This window comes from Staurois parvus, unplaced genomic scaffold, assembly GCF_062004578.1.
Source record: "Staurois parvus isolate SC_StPar_1 unplaced genomic scaffold, SC_StPar_1.0 ptg000282l, whole genome shotgun sequence".
In the NCBI taxonomy this organism is placed as follows: domain Eukaryota; kingdom Metazoa; phylum Chordata; class Amphibia; order Anura; family Ranidae; genus Staurois; species Staurois parvus.
The window spans coordinates 6,429,491-6,447,928 of NW_028318078.1; the positions used below are offsets into that span (position 1 = coordinate 6,429,491).

Below are 18,438 nucleotides of genomic sequence, written 5' to 3' on the forward strand. Positions count from 1 at the left end.
AGTGTAAAAAAAGAAAAAAAAAATCTTCATCACCCGCCACAAGTAGTACAGTGTAATTATGGTGACACTGTACTGCTAGGGTGATAGTATGTTAAAAAAAAAAACATAAATAATATAAAAAAAAATTAAAATGTAAAAACCAGTAACTGTGCTGGGAGCACGCAGAGCATGCACTTTCAACACAGAAAAGTGTTTACATAGGGTCACATATATGCGGCCTCCTGCCGAGTGGCCGCATACATGTGTACCTCCGGACAGAACAGGTTAAACAAGCAGAAGCACAAATCCATGTAAAACCATTCATGATTATGGGTGGTGGTACACAGCAGCTGTTTAACCCAGGTGCTGAAATACGCCCCAAATTACCCACATGGAAGAAAAATATATTTTAACTATAAGTTACATAGTTACATAGTTAGTCTGGCTGAAAAAAGACAAAAGTCCATCCAGTTCAACCATAGAAAAAAAAAAATTATAATCCTATACCCACAGTTGATCCAGAGGAAGGCAAAAAAACCCAGCAAAGCATGATCCAATTTGCTCCTGCAGGGAAAAAAATTGCTTCCTGATCCCCCGAGAGGCAATCGGACATTCAGTGGATCACCTTTACCTATAAACGTTAGTATCCAGTTATATTCTGTGTATCCAAGAAACAACCCAGGCCTTTTTTGAAGCAATCCACTGAGCTGGCCAGAACCAACTCTAATATATATATTGAATATGGACAAAATTGGAGTATTTCAAATATATGTCAATATATTTGGGAAGAATATTTTTACTGTATATTTAAAATATATGTTTCTTCCATGTGGGTATGCTAAAAATCATCCATGTGCATGATGCCTTTAAGGGGGCAAATAAGAGAATTTCAAGGTTAGGGTTTACATACATTATGGGGATCTATTTATAAAAGTTTTCATTCAACATTTATCCAGAATTCACACTTTTTTTAAATTGGATCCAATCAGAAAATTTGTTAATCTTGGGTAAAAACATTTTATGAATAAACCCGAAAATGTTGATTTTACTGAGCAGTTAAAGCAGCCTTTCTCAACCTTTTCAACATTGAGGAACCCTTGAAATACCTTTCTGGTTTCAGGGAACCCCTGCTAAAAATGACTGTGTCACAGCCACTGTTGATAGTTTGAGAGCCTTGTGGGTGCAGGTGCGACCCGAACTGACACTGCCTGCATTTATGGACCCAAATCCTCATGGATGAAGGACTTTGTCCATGCAGCTGCTGTGTCCCAGTTGACATGAAAGGGACTGCTGCATGGGGATGCATGGAACATCTGTGCATCCCTGTGTGGGCAAACATGGCCCTTGCACAAGCGTACACTTAAGTATGACCGTGTACAAAATGTCCTTAATGTAGGACTTGAAGCCAGTGGTCTACAAGACACACAAATTCAAATTTATCTAAACAAAAATCTGTGTTGTCATTACAAGAGTCCTTTGCAAAATCACAGTGTAGACTTTCAAGGTGACACAACACAACTATATTTAATAACACCTCATTTTTATTTCATTTTACAAACACAAACTTTTTATTATACAAATTAAAGTGGTTGTAAAGCCCCTTCAATACTTACCTGAGCCTCACCGCGATGCATCGATGTGCACGACAGCCTCGGCTGTCCTGGGTCTCTGCCTCCTCATTGGCAGCAAGCGGGAGCTTGTCAATCACAGCCAGTCAGCCAATGAGGAGAGAGAGGGGGCAGAGCCAAGCCTCAGTGCCTTGTGTGAATGGACATACAGAGCAGCAGATGCCCCCATAGCAAGTTTCTTGCTGTGGGGGCCCCCAACAGAAGGGAGGGGCCAGGACAGCCTGCAGGGGACCCAAGAAGAGGAGGATCCAGGATGTTCTGTGCAAAACCACTGCACACATTAAGTATAACATGTTTGTTATTTTAAAAAAAAAATGAACCTTTAGAATCGCTTTAAAATCAGGCAAAAAAATTACATATAAAACAATGTTTGACATGAAAGCCTTTTAGTGTCCTGCTTGCCCTGCTACCTGCTTTTTCCCTCAATTTCCTACTATTCAGTCATATTTAGCTATTTCAATTCATCTGTGACATATCTTATTATTACTCCATATCTTAGTAAGTTTTCACACAGAGGAATAAGGGTAATTTTCTTTATACTTTTCTTGGGTGCAGGAAAACATGCTTCCAACAATGGACATCAGAGGTAAATCTATAAGATGATCTAACATGATTATATCATAATATACATTCATTCGTTAATACATTGTTCACATATGTATGTATACGCAGGGGCGGACTGACCATTCGGGCACTCGAGCACTGCCCAAGGGCCTGGGGTCAGTAGGGGGCTCCATGAGCTGCCCCTGGTACCTTTCATAGGCTTTTTTGAGAGTGGTTTGAGTGTGGGCGAGGACACAGATCCCCTATTGCCTGGGGGCCCCATGAGTTGGCAGTCCACCCCTGTGTATACGTATATTAAAATGATGTGGATGTATAGACAAATGAATGTAAATTATAATGTATTCATACAGTAATGTTTGATTGTCTATAGATTTACATCTGATACCCTCCTGAGGAAATGGCTTATACAGCACCCAGAAAACATGTATAGCAGGTTACCCTCATTCCACTGAGTCACCACGTGACAACATACTAAGATATGAAATAATCACATGTAATCATAAATACATTGAAAAGAACAACGAAATTGAGGAAAGAAGCAGGCAGAGGGGCAAACAAGAAATTAAAAAATTGTCATGTCACACACTGTTGTTTTATATGCCATTTTTAATCCTGATTTTAATTTGTGAAATAAAACATTTACAATTTTAATTTTATTTGTAAAATTACAATAAAAACAATATGCTATTAAATATATTTCTGTTGGCACCGTGAAAGCTCCCAGTGTGATTTTGCAAATAATCACGATTTTTCAGATGGGGTACCCTAAACAAACCACCAGCCAACTAGTAATTTAATTACAGCAGTCCTTGCAACACACTAAAGCCACTAGATAAATCAATGAGATGAGCCAAACATTTTCAGCTTTTTGCAATTGAGGCAGCCATCTTTTCACTGGCCTGGTTTGACGAATTAAAGACAAACTGCAGGCAAACAGCCAGTTATCCTGCTGAAATACAAATATGTAAGCTGGTTTACCTGCCAAAGGATTAGTAATTCTGTTCCACTCTTGTGATTGAATACAAATGTACTGCTAGGAAGATCACTAATATTTCCTGGCTTGGCTTTATTATGGGTTTGTGTGTCACCTGACTGCTTATTGGACAGAGGTGATGATGTTAACGAAATTTGCAGTTGGCAAACTGCAGCTAAAGATGTAACGCACAATGCTATATTGCTTTATCAGAAAATAGGCCGTCTTAGATATGTAGTATAGTAGAGGTTTGCAAAATCACAAAACTGACTGAACAGAGTTCCAAACCATTTGGCAGTTCATTTATATGTATTTAAAGTGGAGTTCCACCCAAAAGGGGAAGTTCCGCTTTAATGCTTTGTCCCCCGCTCCCCATTAAGAATTGGCACCTTTAGGGAGCAGGGGACCCGAATTTGACAGGTACCCGCTCCCATTTCCGCTGTGATCGCCAAGGCAATCGGAAGCAAATGTTGTCCTCCCTCCCCATAGTTTTCTGGGACAAGTGACAAGTCCCATCAGACTACGGGACCATTGACAAAGCACAGCGCATCTTGTGCATGCTCAGTGGGCACCCGGCTGTGAAGCTGCAAGCTGTCACAGCCGGGTGCCCACACTAAAGATGAAGGGAGAGAAGACGGCCAGTGAAACCAGCGGTGGTGAGGACACTGGTGGACCGACGGACAGGTAAGTGGCTATATTTTAAAAATCAGCAGCTACAGTTTTTGTAGCTGCTGACTTTTTTTTTTCAGCTGGAACTCCGCTTTAAGACAGCTGAACTTACTTCTTCTCCATCATCTGCCTTTGGGGAAAAAAAAGAAATCAAATAGTAAATCTAGCCTTACATGTATCAAAGTTGGCAGCCGAAACATCAACAACTTAAAGCGGAGTTCCACTCACCCTGTCAAAAAATAAAAGTCAGCAGCTACAAAAACTGTAGCTGCTGACTTTTAAAAAACAGCCACTTACCTGTCCCTCGGTCCCACAGTGTGTCCCACGCAGCCCATTTCACCGGCTGTCCTGTATTTCAGGAGGCCGGCATCTTCAGTGTGGGCACCCGGCTGTGACAGCTTGCGGCTTCCACTGCACATGCGCGAGTAGCGCTGCACTTCATGAATGGTCCTGTAGTCTTCTGGGACCTGTCACGTGTCCCAAAAGACTACAGGGAGGGAGGACACCTTCCGCTTCCGATCGCCTAGGCGATTGGACAGGAAGTGGGAGCGGGTACCTGTCAAATTCGGGTACCCCCCCCCCCCAGAGGTGAAAATCCACTGAGAAAAGTCAAAACCAAAAGTCAAAACATGGGATTAGAAATGAACATAAACAAGATGAAGATCATGAACACAGAAAATGGACAATTTTGAGCTTGATGGTGATAGAATAGAAGCATTTTAATCTCATGGACTCCTTCATAAACAAAGAAGCAACTAGCAGTGACAAAATATTCTGCAGAAGAGACCTTGGTAGCTACACAATGAAGACTCTTAAAAAAGTATTCAAAGGTAAAGAAATTATACTCAAAACAAAGATCAGACTTGTTCATGCACTCATCTTCTCAGTTGTCAATTACGGCAGTGAAAGCTGGACACAACGAAAACTGCACAGAAAGCAGATCGACTCATCTGAGCTTTGGTGCTGGAGAAGGATATTATGCATACCCTGGACAGCCCATAGAACCAATTTTTTCAGTTTTGAAACAGATCAAACCAGCTATGTCACTAGAAGCCCAAATGAAGTTACAACGGTCCTATTTTGGTCACACTGTTGAAAGTGAGAGATCACCGGAGAAGGAAATAATGTTTGGGAAGATCTAAGGCACTAGGCAAAAAGGGAGACCAGCTACAGTACTAGATGGTTGGACACATTGACTACAATTGTGGGGATGACACTAGCAGATCTACACAAAGCCAACTTTTTAAAACTCTAATTCATCAAGTCGCTAAGACTCGGACCCAAGTTAACAGCACTTAAAAAAAAAAAGCTATACATATAATGATTTCTCTTGTTCAGTCCAAAGTCTAATTGATTCTTCCATTTGCGCTAAACAGCTTGGATGGAGGAATCTCCTCTACTAACAAATGCACCATCACCCACGTCTGCTTGGGTGCAGTCACTAGACAGCCAACCATTTTCCACAAGACTCCTTCGACAAAAATCAACTGAAAAATCTTTTGCCAAACCAGGTGGTGCTGAAAGGGCCACCCGCATCTTGAGTTTTAGCTGATTCCATAGGAAAAAAAGCATCAACTCCAGCCATGTATAGCACTGTTTGAAACGATTCTTTTCAAAGGAATCTGGCCTTTAGTTGGCATATAACTATCATTTTAGAATTCCAAACTGTGTCTAAAGGACTACATGAATTTTAAACTCTCAGTCAAATAGGAAGCTCAGCACTTTGCCTTAGGCAGACTCTTTGATAGCAATAATAAAAGGACTTGGTGGTTCCTTGGGTAAACCATGTGTGGTCAAGACATTAAAAAATGTCCGAGGACCTAACATCTGTAATAGATTTCCACACGATAAAAAGACCTGTATTCCCTGAAATTCACCCACAGCTATGCAGATCTAATGTTTATTTGGAATGGAAAGAGAAGAAAAAAAAAAGATCATCCGCTAAGACAACACAAACATCGGTGACAAAATAAGACATTTTTCACAGTGAAATAACAGGGGAGAGGTTCATTGATGTACACCGGAGCCAGAAAGAGCAGTGAAAGCAAATACTCAGCACTGTTTGTGGCACGGTACTTGAATAATTTCCCTAGTGGGCACTGGCTAAGGTCAGGGTGGCTTTAACTCTAACACTTACAAGGAAGATTAAATTCAAGGTCTTTGACCATACATTTTACCCAGGAACACTGAAGTTCTGGAAATCAAGAAAATGCTGCTAAGCAAATTAGCAGAGTCTTTTCTTACTGCACTGAGAACAGGTGTGCATAGTGAAGTAGTGTTGAGGTGTTTTATGGATCAAAGGAGAAGTTTGGGGTCATTAACCACTTGCCTACGCGGCACTTATACCCCCTTCTTGCCCAGGCCAATTTTCAGCTTTCAGCACTGTCGCACTTTGAATGACAATTGCGCAGTCATGCAACACTGTGCCCATATGACATTTATATGATTTTTTTTTGAGACAGATAGAGCTTTCTTTTTGGTGGTATTTAATCACCTCTAGGTTTTTTTATTTTTTGCTAAACAAAACCAAAAACAACTGAAAATTTAGAAAAAAAAAAATGTTTTTTTTTAGTATCTGTTATCACATTTTGTAAATAAGTGATTTTTCTCCTTCACTGATGTACGCTAATGAGGCTGCAGTGATGAGCACTGATAGGCTGCACTGATGGGCACTGATGAGGAGGCACTGGTAGGTGCACTGAAGGGCATTGACAAGCATCACTGATGGGCACTGATGTGCGCTAATGAGGCTGCAGTGATGGGCACTGATAGGCTGCACTGATGGGCATTGATGAGGAGGCAATGGTAGGTGCACTGAAGGGCATTGACAAGCATCACTGATGGGCACTGATAGGCGGCATTGACTGGCACTGATTGGCAGCACTGATAGGTGGCACCGACTGGCATTGATAGGTGGCACTGACTGGCAGCTCAGATGGGCACTGATATGTGGCATTGGTGTGCACTGGTAGGCACTGATATGTGGCATTGATGTGGCACTGATGGGCACTGGCAGGTGGCACTGATGGGCAATGACATGTGGCATCGATGGGTACTGACAGGTGGCACTGCTGGGGCTACACTGATCATCAGTGCCCTGATGATCAGTATAGATGTCCCCTCTGAGTAATGCCGATTACCGGCTCTCCTCTCCTCACAAGCTGTCAGCATGACAGCTCGTGAGGAGAGAAATGCCGATAACCAACATTTCCTTATTTACATGTGATCAGCTGTGATTGGACACAGCTGATCACATGACGGAGCTGACGTCTTCGGCTCTTTCTGTTGATCGGTACCACAGATTGCTGTGCTGTGCGCCCCCAGAGCGAGAGTACCGCCTTGCGCCTGTCATTTCCTTATATGGCGGACGGGAGTTGGTTAAAGAAAACAAACATACTGCACATACTCACCTCAATGCTGCAGCTCTCCCGTGCAAGCTCTAAGTACGACAACTGAGAAACCAGTGATTGGAGAGATTTTTTTGGTTCAACCAGCAGGCTGAACAAAAAAAAAAAAAAACTCAGATTCCTGCAACCACACAAGTGATATGGATCCAGGGATCTCCACTGCTATGCTATTGTATTCTTACAATGACCAGAGATGGGTACATACTGTACAGATTGAAATTCGTCCAGCTCCTGTTGACCTGGCCGAATTTCGCTATATGTGTACTCAGTTTAAAGCGGAGCTCCACCCAAAAGGGGAAGTTCCGCTTTAAGCCTTTGTCCCCCGCTCCTCATTAAGGATTAGCACCTTTGGGGAGCGGGTACCCGAATTTGAGTTGTACCCACTCCCACTTCTGCTGCGATCACCTAGGCAATCGGAAACAGAAGTTGTCCTCCCTCCCTCCCCGTAGTCTTCTGGGACACGTGACAGATCCAAGAAGACTACGGGCCATTCACAAAGTGCAGAGCTTCTCACGCATGCACAGTGGGCACCTGGCTGTGAAGCCACAAACTGTCACAGCCAGCGCCAGGGAGAGAAGACGGCTGGTGAAACCAGCGGTTGTTAGGACACCGCTGAACTGAGGGACAGGTAAGTATCTGTATTTTAAAAGTCAGCAGCTACAGTTTTTTTTTTCCAGGTGGAACTCCACTTTAAGAATTTCCGAACAGTCTCAAACATATTTTTCCCCCAGGCTATCCCTCATTAACATACAATGCAGGAGGGTGGTTTAGAAATTTTTAACTCTTTATTAGGACAGACAGTGTTCAAATTTACAGCTGATAATGAAATGTGAACACAGTACAGACAGGGTTAATTATGTTAAACATTTGCCCCCTCCAAACATTAATAATCAGGGAGAGCATGCAAGAATTTTGAAGCAAGTAAAAAGCACTTAAAAAAGGTAACTAGCAGTTTTTAAATATTTTTTTTTTCAAAAGTTAACAATTAAGTAGGTGTTGTCCCAGTTTGGCTGCAAAAGTGGAAATACTCTTTTTAAAGTAATTTTTTTAAAATAATATATAGACTTTGTATATAGTTATTATTATTATTATTTATGTGTATGTAGGTTTTTATTATTGTGTAATTGTGTTAATTATGTACTGCACCATTTAGGGAATTCAAATAGAAATTTAATTGCGTGTTTTTTATACAATGGCAATAAAGTCTCTTATTATACATACTATGGCAGTTTCCATCAGAATAGTTTGATTTGTTTTTTTCTACACGGAACACCTTCTCTGGGAGCTGTATAACTAGCAAAGCCCATAATGCAAAAAAAAATGAAAAGCAAAGATTTCCCAGTTGGTAAGGGGTAAATTTGAGCTTTTAAATTATGTTCTTATGATATTTGTTTAATAGTATCACTTATAAGAAGACAGCATATTTTTCTGGAAAGTGTGACGCATTTAATATACCACTGCTTTTGTTATTTTTTTTTTCCTGTTATCATTTTCATTGACTTCTGCATGGTAATTACACTTAGAATTTGCTTCTCCCGTTTCCTTTGACTACAAAAGCAACAAATGTAGCATTGATCCTACTGGGCTGTCAAAATAGATGCCATAATTGTTTAATGATATTGGAGAATATTGATCTAAATGCTTACAGTAAAAGGCAATTGAGCCTGGAAATTACATTTCCTACATAAAAAGCTATGAATAAAACTCACATACAAATGAATACATCCCATTAGAATTACCTAAAGTAAGCCTGTTGGGAATTACTGTATTCCATTTTGGTATTATACAGTTTTGATACATCCTTACATATAAGTATATGTCATTGTTTAGAAAGAGTAAGGCTAATTTCACACTGATCTATGCATAAACGCAATACGCATTTTTACCGTGTTTTTACTGCATTTGTGGCGCATTTTTTATAATAACGCTTACCTGTAGGTAAAATGAATATCTCCTAAATGTGCACTGTTTAGTAGATATTCCAGCGAGCAGCAACCGGTGACATCACCAGCGCATGCGCTCTGAAGGTACGGTATACCCATGCTGTTCTTCACAGCCCTGTGCTGTGCATGGGGTTCCCATGCGCATGCGTAGGAGTGACGTCATCATGGCTCGGCCAGTCAGACTACTCGGAGCCCGTGAACCCAGAAGGAAGACTGGTTGAAGATGTAGGCCCTGTCAGCGGTTACAGCATGCCGCTAGAGGGCTTCATTTTAAAGTATACTAGCACATTATGATCTTGCCTTGCAGTGGGAAAACTTTTTTTTTGTTAAGCTTTACTACCGCTTTAATGTGCCAATGTGCTGTGTATACTTGCACATTATGGCAAAAATCGAAAAGGGGGCTAAAAATGTTTATTTTGTTTGGCAGTTTATTTCCATTTTAACTGTAAAGGAAGGGGTTTCAACAAAACCAAAATAAAAATCCTTAAGGCTGTTTTTACACAGATTAATTTTTCTTTGGCTTTTGCTTAAAAAAAAAAAAAAAGCGGAAGAAAAATGGGTAACCGTGTCCTATGGAACTCTTCGCACTCATCTGTTGCAGGTCCAATTTGTTTTTTCAAATCCTGCTTGCTGCATTGTTGGTGCAGGTTTGGTGGGGGAAAAAAAGTTTTTCTGAATTTGGTATGCCTTTCTTAAGCTGCACAGTTGTTCAAGGTAAGTGACTCTGTTAGAAATGATTGTCAGCATAATAGTCAGGCAAATAAAATTTTCAGCTCTCATATTTCTGTTTCCTTACTGAAAATTGATTTGTTCCAAACAGGCAGACAGAGGAGACACCTCCGGGTAGTTTCCAATATAGCAACTCTTTAGAAACACTCTTTAGAGGAGGTGAAAATAGCATATTTGGTGAATTATTTATATCTAAATAGTGATTATGGTTATTTTTTTTTAAATCTAAAAGTAGATACAAACTGTAAAGTCTATTCATAGTTACATAGTTAGTCTGGCTGAAAAAAGACAAAAGTCCATCCAGTACAACCATTAAAAAAAAAAGTTATAATCCTATACCCACAGTTGATCCAGAGGAAGGCAAAAAACCCAGCAAGGCATGATCTAATTTGCTCCTGCAGGGAAAAAATTCCTTCCTGATCCCCCGAGAGGTAATTGGATATTCCCTGGATCAACTTTACCTATAAATGTTAGTATCCAGTTATATTCTGTGTATCTAGGAAAGAATCCAGGCTATTTTCAAAGCAATGCACTGAGCTGGCCAGAACCGACTCTTGAGGGGTCTATTCCACATTTTCACAGCTCTCACTGTGAAGAAACCTTTCCGTGTTTGGAGATTACATTTATTTTCCTTCAGATGTAAAGAGTGCCAACTTGTCCTCTGTGATGACCTCAGGGTGAATATTTCTAGACCGAGTTCACTATATGAAACACTGATGTATTTATACATGTTGATCATATCCCTCCTTAATCTCCTCTTCTCAAGACAGAATAAATTCAGTTCCTCTAATCTTTCCTCATAGCTGAGCTCCTCCATGCCTCTTATCAGTTTGGTTGCCCTTCTCTGTACTTTCTCCAGTTCCCCAATGTTCTCTTTTGTGAATTGGTGCCCAAAACTGAACTGCATATTCCAGATGAGGTATTACTAATGATTTGTACAGGGGTAAAATTATATCTCTCTCTCTGGAGTCTATACCTACAAGAGAGGATTTTGCTCGCTTTAGAAACCGCAGCTTGGCATTGCATGCCATTATTAAGCTTGTGATCTACCAGAACCCCCAGATCCTTCATTGATTCCTCCAGTTGTACCCCCCCTAGTATGTATGATGCATGCATATTCTTAGCCCCCAAGTGCATAACCTTACATTTATCATTATCAACAAACCTCATTTGCCACATAGTTGCCCAATTAAACAGTGCATTGAGGTCAGCTTGTATTCCAATTTCTCTATATGATCCTATGATTCAACAATCGTACCACCCCATACTGTATAACAGCAAGCTGTTGCTACTTCCAGCCTTGTATACCCCAACATAGAAACAATGATAAGCTTGTATTAAAGAAGAAAGAATGATATGAATTATTTTTGCACAGGGTGAAGTTACTTGATCACATTCCTAAAAAGTAATATTTTGCCAAACCCACCTACCTCTCTCAGATGAATATTTTCTTTGTCCTTTTGGTCTAGAAGCACTTCTAAATGATTAAGTTGTGATTCGGCTTCCAACATTCTCCGGGTCTTCTCATTTTCCTCCTCCATGCCTTTAGAAGGCAACCCTTTACTTTGCAGCATCTCCAGAAGCTTTTTGATGGACTCATCACGGGCACTTAGTGTCTGTTTTTGTGTTTCTATCCTCAGCTCCATCTCCTCTAGTGTTTTTCTGAGTAAGAAAAGTTCCTTGGCTTGCCGGTCATGTTCTGCCTGAAGCCTTCGGAAGTTTTCCTCAGTGAGTTCAATGGTGAAATGTTCTGCGCCGCGGTTCCCGCTTTCTTGCTGCAGAAGGTGGTTAAGGTCTCTCTGAGTCCGAAGTTCATCTTGCAGGGCCTGGATGGTCAGCTGTAAATGCTGGAAGAGAAGTGGATCGGTCATATGAGCAAACAGGTAATACACGCTCTTGTCAATTCAATATTCACTATGAATTTCTAAAAAATATTTACATACACAGCTAGTAAAAAAATCACAATTTGGAACTTTTAAAAACCTATTAAAAACCATTGTTAAAAATGTTTTATACTTTTAGCCACAAGTTTTTGAGTTGAGGTTCTATGTTTTTATCTATGTGCCTTATGGTCATAACATAATTGTGCATTGAAAAAAGATTTAATAGATATAAAATAAGATTAAGAACAGGTCACTTGTTCAAAGGACAATGGTTTTACTACTCATCCAAGCAGGTATCCTAGGTTCTAGGACAGAGGAATATGAAAGCTAGCTTTACTGATGAGTTTTTGTTGACCTGAGGCTGTATAAATGGATGGCAAGAAGGTAAAATATCTAAGTAGTGAGACAGACAATAAAAGAAGATTAAGGAAAGGCTGCTGTTTCAAAGGACAATGGTTATTATACCCATAAATGCTGGTTTTCTGCTGTTTTCAGGGGTAGTTTATTGCAAAAACCATAAGAAAAGCCCACTAAGAATTTATAGGAAACATGTCAAAACATTTGCAGCATCAATAGTAAAAATCCATATAATGTACAATAAAAGAGTCAAGTACAAACAAGTACAAAACTTTTTTTTTTTTAACTAAACAACTCAAATCTTAAAAGAGTTTTAGACATCTCTAAGTAACATTTAATGCACCAAAACGTTCATTGTTAAGCCAATTATTTATTATTTTTAATTATGCCTTTGTTTTAAAAAAAATACTTCACACAATCAGAAGCAGTGTAGCACTACAGTTTAAATGTAATATGCTATATGGTTGAAATAGAAATTTATTTCAGAAAGAGTTCAGGCACATACGCCATTTACTGCCCTTATTCAAAATAGTTAATTAACATCTATGTAAAGCATGTTTTCAGTTCCTGGGTTGAGGTCTTAACCTAACCATACACTTGACAACTTGATTTAACAATTAATGTAATGAGAGGAACTACTTGAGCAATGCATTTATTTCGAAACTAATTAGGCAATCCTTTGCATTATATGTTGGTAAATCCAAAGGGATATGTACAATAAGACACTTAGGCTGGCCATAGACGGGCCAAAAAATCGGTAGTTGCTGCCATGGATGCTGCCACCAATGCTTACGAAAAACGGCCGCTTTTCGTGGATTTTCCAGCATGACCGATAAAAAGAAACGAGAAGATCCGTGTAAAACGGCCGATGGCATTGCCCCACAAACGGTGTGAATATCGGCCGATTTTTCGTTTGGCCGAAAATTCGGCCGATAAACGACCCATCTATGGTCTGCATAACAGGTATGATCAATTTAAAGCCCAATTCTACCCAAATCAAACATGTAAGGGAACCTCTGTTGAGTTTTTCCTCCAAGCTGGGGAAATTTCTTCAACGGGGGTCAAAGAATCAACATTGCCCATCTCAATCCAAAACTAAAGAAAGTATTTTGGTTGAAATTGGGCTCTAAAGCAAACCTACCCCACATGGAAGAAAAGTATATTTGAAATATATTTTAAAAATATTCTTCCCAAATATATTGCCATATATTTGAAATACTACAATTCTGGCCATATTCAATATATTTCAAAATATATTTCAATAAAAAAAAATATATATATATATATATTGTGAAGTTGTCCTTTAAAAAGATAAATGTTAAAAGGGCATCTTCTAGTTAGAGATTACAAGTGAGTTCCCCTACCCACAAATAGCAATACAAACAGTATCACTCCACTAGTTTGCTAGGCTGTTAAAAAGGAACACCATGTGGAAATACTGTAAAACACAACTGATTATGATGAACTAATCTGATGAATTATGGATTCATCAGAATAATTTAAAGTGGTTGATAGTTTTATTCCTAAAATATTCCCTCCCCCCTCCTCCTACCTATTCTGCATACCGTGTATAAAAAATATCTGTGTACCTTTTTTAACCCAGTCTGGTCATGTGTTCCAACACCTCTAGCTCCCCTGTGTCAGACAGCAGCTGCTGCAGGGGAGAGAAGGGAGCGCAGACAACAGTTAAGCCATGGAAGCCTATGGATGAAATCATGTCTCTGGCAATGCACAGCCGTTGTCAAGCGCTCCCTTGCAGATGGGAACCAGAGCTGCTTAATCACATTGGACTGGATTTAAAAAAGGTAATTGCACTAGCTCTCTTTCTAGTGCCCTGACACTTTCTGTTACTCATGTTGAGGAGTGTTGGGCAGAAAGAGGAGCCCCTCATCTACTTGGTCTCTTCCAAGTATGTGATAGTAACACTGAGTCACGTTGAAGACTGAAGTGGGGTGCTTCAATATTTGAGGCACTATGTCAGCAAATTACCTTCCTTACCCAGGAAGGTTATTTTTCATTGGCCACAACTGCTGCATCCAATCCATGGCAGATACCACTCCAACCACAGCTGTCCATATGCATTCAAAGCTGTCAGTGTTTTATCACAGTTGCCCATGAATTGCCATTATTGCCTGTGTATAACCACAATTGCCAATGTATTGCATCAGTTTAGTGCTGTGGTGTCATTTATGTATTTGTTCAGGGCAAAACTCTCTTTTGATTACACTTTTTTTCACAAAGGCCTGCCACTGAAAATAGTATGAGGGACGTTCAAGTCAAACTGGGACTTTTGAGGTTTTTATAATAAAAGAACCAAGTTTTGGCATAAACAGATTTGACAGTATGCATGAACCATCTTCGGACAGCCTCCTTCATTTTGTCATCATTGTGTTCACCGCTCCAACAGAAAGATTTTTCTCTTGTGCAATTTCACAAGATGTTATGCATCGATTATCCAGGATCGGGCGTTACACGTGCCATATGTTTACAGGAATGACTGCTGCGGGCAGGGAAGCACCGCGGCCGGGATTGTCACTGACGGGCGTACACCGGGCGTACAATCCCGGCCGTGATGGTTTCCTGCCCACATCAGTCATTCCTGTAAATATTCAGCACATGGAATGCCCGATCCTGGATAATCAACACATAACCTGTTGTGTAATTGCACAAGAAAAATCTTTCTATTGAAGCGGTAATCTTTGAATAGCGGTGAATCTTTGATAGCCGTACGGCTATCTTTGAAATGTTTACACCATTCAAATGTCTTACTGCGGTTGAACACCTCATTACTGTACTGCTCTTGGAAGTCTTCTGTTCCATGCACACACTAACACTGTTGTCTGCCATCTTGATTAATGGTCTCTGGACTGACCTGCAACATGTGCGCTATCAGTAATAGGAGAAACTTCCCACTTACTACTGCATGTAGTACTGCCACGCTAGCATCCCTTTTTATACCTGTAAACTTAAAAGTCCAGGTTTGACTTGAACACCCCTCGTAAAAAGACACCCACCACCACCACCACCTGCCATTAAAATGGCCCAGAAAAGGGCAGGACTAGGAACTTGCACTGTGCATCATTTATCTTACTCCTCAATCTCGATTCCCACTCCACAGTTTCTTCCATAAACACACCTAAATACCATGTCCTGGAGACCAGACTTTTTTCCCTGCTCATTATCTTCTTTGGCACTGGTCCCCTCACCACTCCAATGGGTTCTCCTGCCTCCGGAGCCTATGAGAGGGGACCTGGCAACTGGATGTGTTGCCTCCACAAATAGAAAGCGTGTACATCAAGCAGGCAATGATGTGGACACCCAAATAAGGATTCCAGGAAGTAAACATAAGAAGAAATAAGGATCATCATGTGACTGTGGCTTCAGTTAAGTAAAATGGGGATTTGGATTCTTTTTTTTTTTCGTAAACAAACAAAGGATGCACCATCCTAATGCATTATCGTTAGATGTCCTTTACTGGTAAAATAAAAAAATGTATTATATACCCACAAGACAAGTCTGAAAGGCTAATGCGTTTCAATGGGCTTGCTCTCTTCCTCAGGGCTGTGAGGAAGAGGGCAAGCCCCTTGAAACGCGTTAGCCCCCAGACTTGTATTATTCCTCTCTGTGATGTGTTAAGACAATACACAGGAACCTGCCCCTGTACATGGATTTGTTCTGATGGGCTTGTACATATGTTAGTTTGTGAGTATATAATACATTCTTTGATTTTACCAATAAAGGACACCTAAGGATAATGTACTAGGCTGGTGAGCCCTCTGTTTTTTTTATGGTTGAAGCTTGTCCAGGCTACCCCAATCTTAAGAGGGCAGCGTGGCATTTCTGTGCGAGTCAAGATGGGAACTAGAGATTGTGCCTATAGCATCCGAGTACCACTTTCAAGTGCAGGAGGCTTTTTTGTCTTTTTTTTTTTGGTTTATACCTGCAGTTAGTTACAGGGAGCTGGGGTGGTGAGGTGGTTGGAGGGTTACAAATATCCTGAAGTTGGGCTTACAGTTGCTAACAGTGAAAAAATAAAAATACAAAAAGCCAGCCTGTAAAGCAATAAAAATGCTAACCAGTTCCACTGCTGGTGACTCCAATCTTGCCTCTCTTGGAGAGTTAGGCTACGTTCACACTAGCCTTGTTAGCAAGCAGCAGACAGGCGTTTGGGAAGCGTTTTTGCCGTTTCCCAAATGCCTGGGAAAATTCTGCACAGTGTAGCACATGGTACTGTTCAAACGGGAGCGTTAGCGTCGTGTTGCGTTGCGGCAAAACGGACACCTCTGGTCGAGTCAGTAGGAGTTGAAGCCTCCTATTCAAGTCTATGGTGCCGCTCCACAAACGCCCGGCCGGGCGGGGCGTTTGTGGAGCGTTAACACCATTCAAACTTCATTATAGGTGTTTGTGGGGAGTTTTTAACGCTTGGCAAACGCCTAGCAACCTCCACTAAACCGCGCATGCGGCGTTTGCGGAGCATTAAAAACGCTCCGCAAATGCCAGACCAAAGTTTGTCAAATGCTATAGGGCCGTTTGGCAAGAGTTGGAAAAACAGTCAAGTGTGAACGAGCCCTTACACCCGACACTGGATTCATTATCTGACACATCTTGGTGTGTCGGATTCCTGCAACTCCCTACTGTGCGCTGTGGTTTCACCTGCTGGCTGCTACTTCATACTGAATCCAAGGTGCAGCAACACACTAGTGACATAGTCGCTGGCTAGAGGAACCACAAGACTCTCAGGAATCTGACACACCTGAAAATGTCAGATGCTGAAGATTTTTTAAATCACAGGAATGTAATCAAATTGTTTACCTAGAAACTCAAAATCAGAGGCCTATCACTCTGATATTTATAAAGGAAGTTTGTGATTCAGCCCACCCATGACCTAAGAAACCACTCACATGTGTTTTGACTGCAATACCATTCATCACTATAGAAGATGCACTTACTGGAAACCATATTTTAAAAGCAACAAGTAGGATTTTTAAATGCTCCACTCTAAAGTGCATGGTAGTATAGTGCCTCAATAGCAGCTATAAACACAATGACAGTTTAAAGTAGATCCAAACCAAAACACTAACATCCCATATATGCTTTACCATGTCAATGTTGTTTTAAATCTTTTAAAACCTGCAGCTTTCCTAAAAAAATACCTGTTCTGACATTTTGTTCTATGGGATGACAACTGTACATTGTTGACACTATCAGGAACCTAGTCCAAAGAAAGGATTTGATGCTTATGATGGTATCAGTGTATGCAAGCAGGAAGTGGCTAAAAAGGCTGGAGGAAATCTGCAGCACTGAGATGCAACAAGCATGAAAAAAAATTGAAAACAGTATTTTATAATACTAAGGGGTTTATTTACTAAAGCTGGAGGGTGCAAAATCAGGCTCACTTCGGCATAGAAATCAATCGGCTTCCAGGTTTTATTGCCAAAGTTTAATTGAACGAGCTGAGGTTAGAAGCTGATTGGTTTCTATGCAGATGTGAGCCCGTCCAGCTTTAGTAAATAAACCCCACAGTGTTTAAGCAAATCAAATGGCATGCAGTTAGGTTTAGATCAAATTTCATTCTACTTTTTGCAGTTTTTCTAGTGCAATTACTAGGTACTATATCAATGGTAACATTAACAAAGCACATAGGTCTACATCTAGCAATGAGTAAATAAATGCATTCTATTTTATTAATAGTGATATACAAAATCATTGTGAAGAAAAGACAAACCTTTGTTTTCCTGGAATCCAAAGGCTGAACAGCATGCCAATTAAAAAAATGAAGCAAAATCAACACAAAAGCAGATAAAATATGAGCAAAATTATACAGGTTAGATGCATCTTGATCCGCATTCTGAGTTGTGCAGAGCAGACACAAGACACATCCACTCAATGTACTCGCACAAACAAATATGAAATGATAACACATCAGCAACTAAATAGAATGTGACACAGTGCTCTGAAAATGGATAAGCAGCATAATATATGGTTGGTTGGTTTTAAATCCAGTTATCGGGATAACAAAATAATAGCAGCAAGAACACATTGAAAAGAGGACTTCAATAAAGTGTACCTGTACTTACCCTGAACCATGTTACTGGGCCACAGGAAATAATTGCAGGCACTCTGATGTCCCTGGCTATTATTAAATATCTTTTAGAATACTTCAGAAGATTTTGAAATGTGGGTGCTATCAGGGGCGGACTGACAATTTGAAAACTCGGGAGCTGCCCGAGGGCCCGGGGGTCAGTAGGGAGCCCCATGAGATGCCCCTGGTACCTTTTTCATAGGCTTTTTTTAGTTTGGGCAAGG

The 18,438-nt window shown here is 40.5% G+C and overlaps 1 protein-coding gene across 11 annotated transcripts in view; it reads right to left on the reverse strand.

The window, feature by feature from the left end:
- Nucleotides 1-18,438, reverse strand: part of ERC2 (ELKS/RAB6-interacting/CAST family member 2) — a 1,463,345-nt gene that overhangs the window by 1,268,054 nt on the left and 176,853 nt on the right. For 6 of the 11 annotated variants that reach the window (XM_089681884.1, XM_089681878.1, XM_089681883.1 and 3 more), the window contains exons 3-4: nucleotides 17,858-17,881; nucleotides 11,323-11,739 (exon numbers count right to left, since the gene is read on the reverse strand). In XM_089681884.1, the coding sequence (XP_089538010.1) occupies nucleotides 11,323-11,739; nucleotides 17,858-17,881 (441 nt within the window). The remainder of the gene's footprint in view (nucleotides 1-11,322; nucleotides 11,740-17,857; nucleotides 17,882-18,438) is intronic. The other 5 variants (XM_089681887.1, XM_089681886.1, XM_089681885.1 and 2 more) reach the window with 1 other exon arrangement.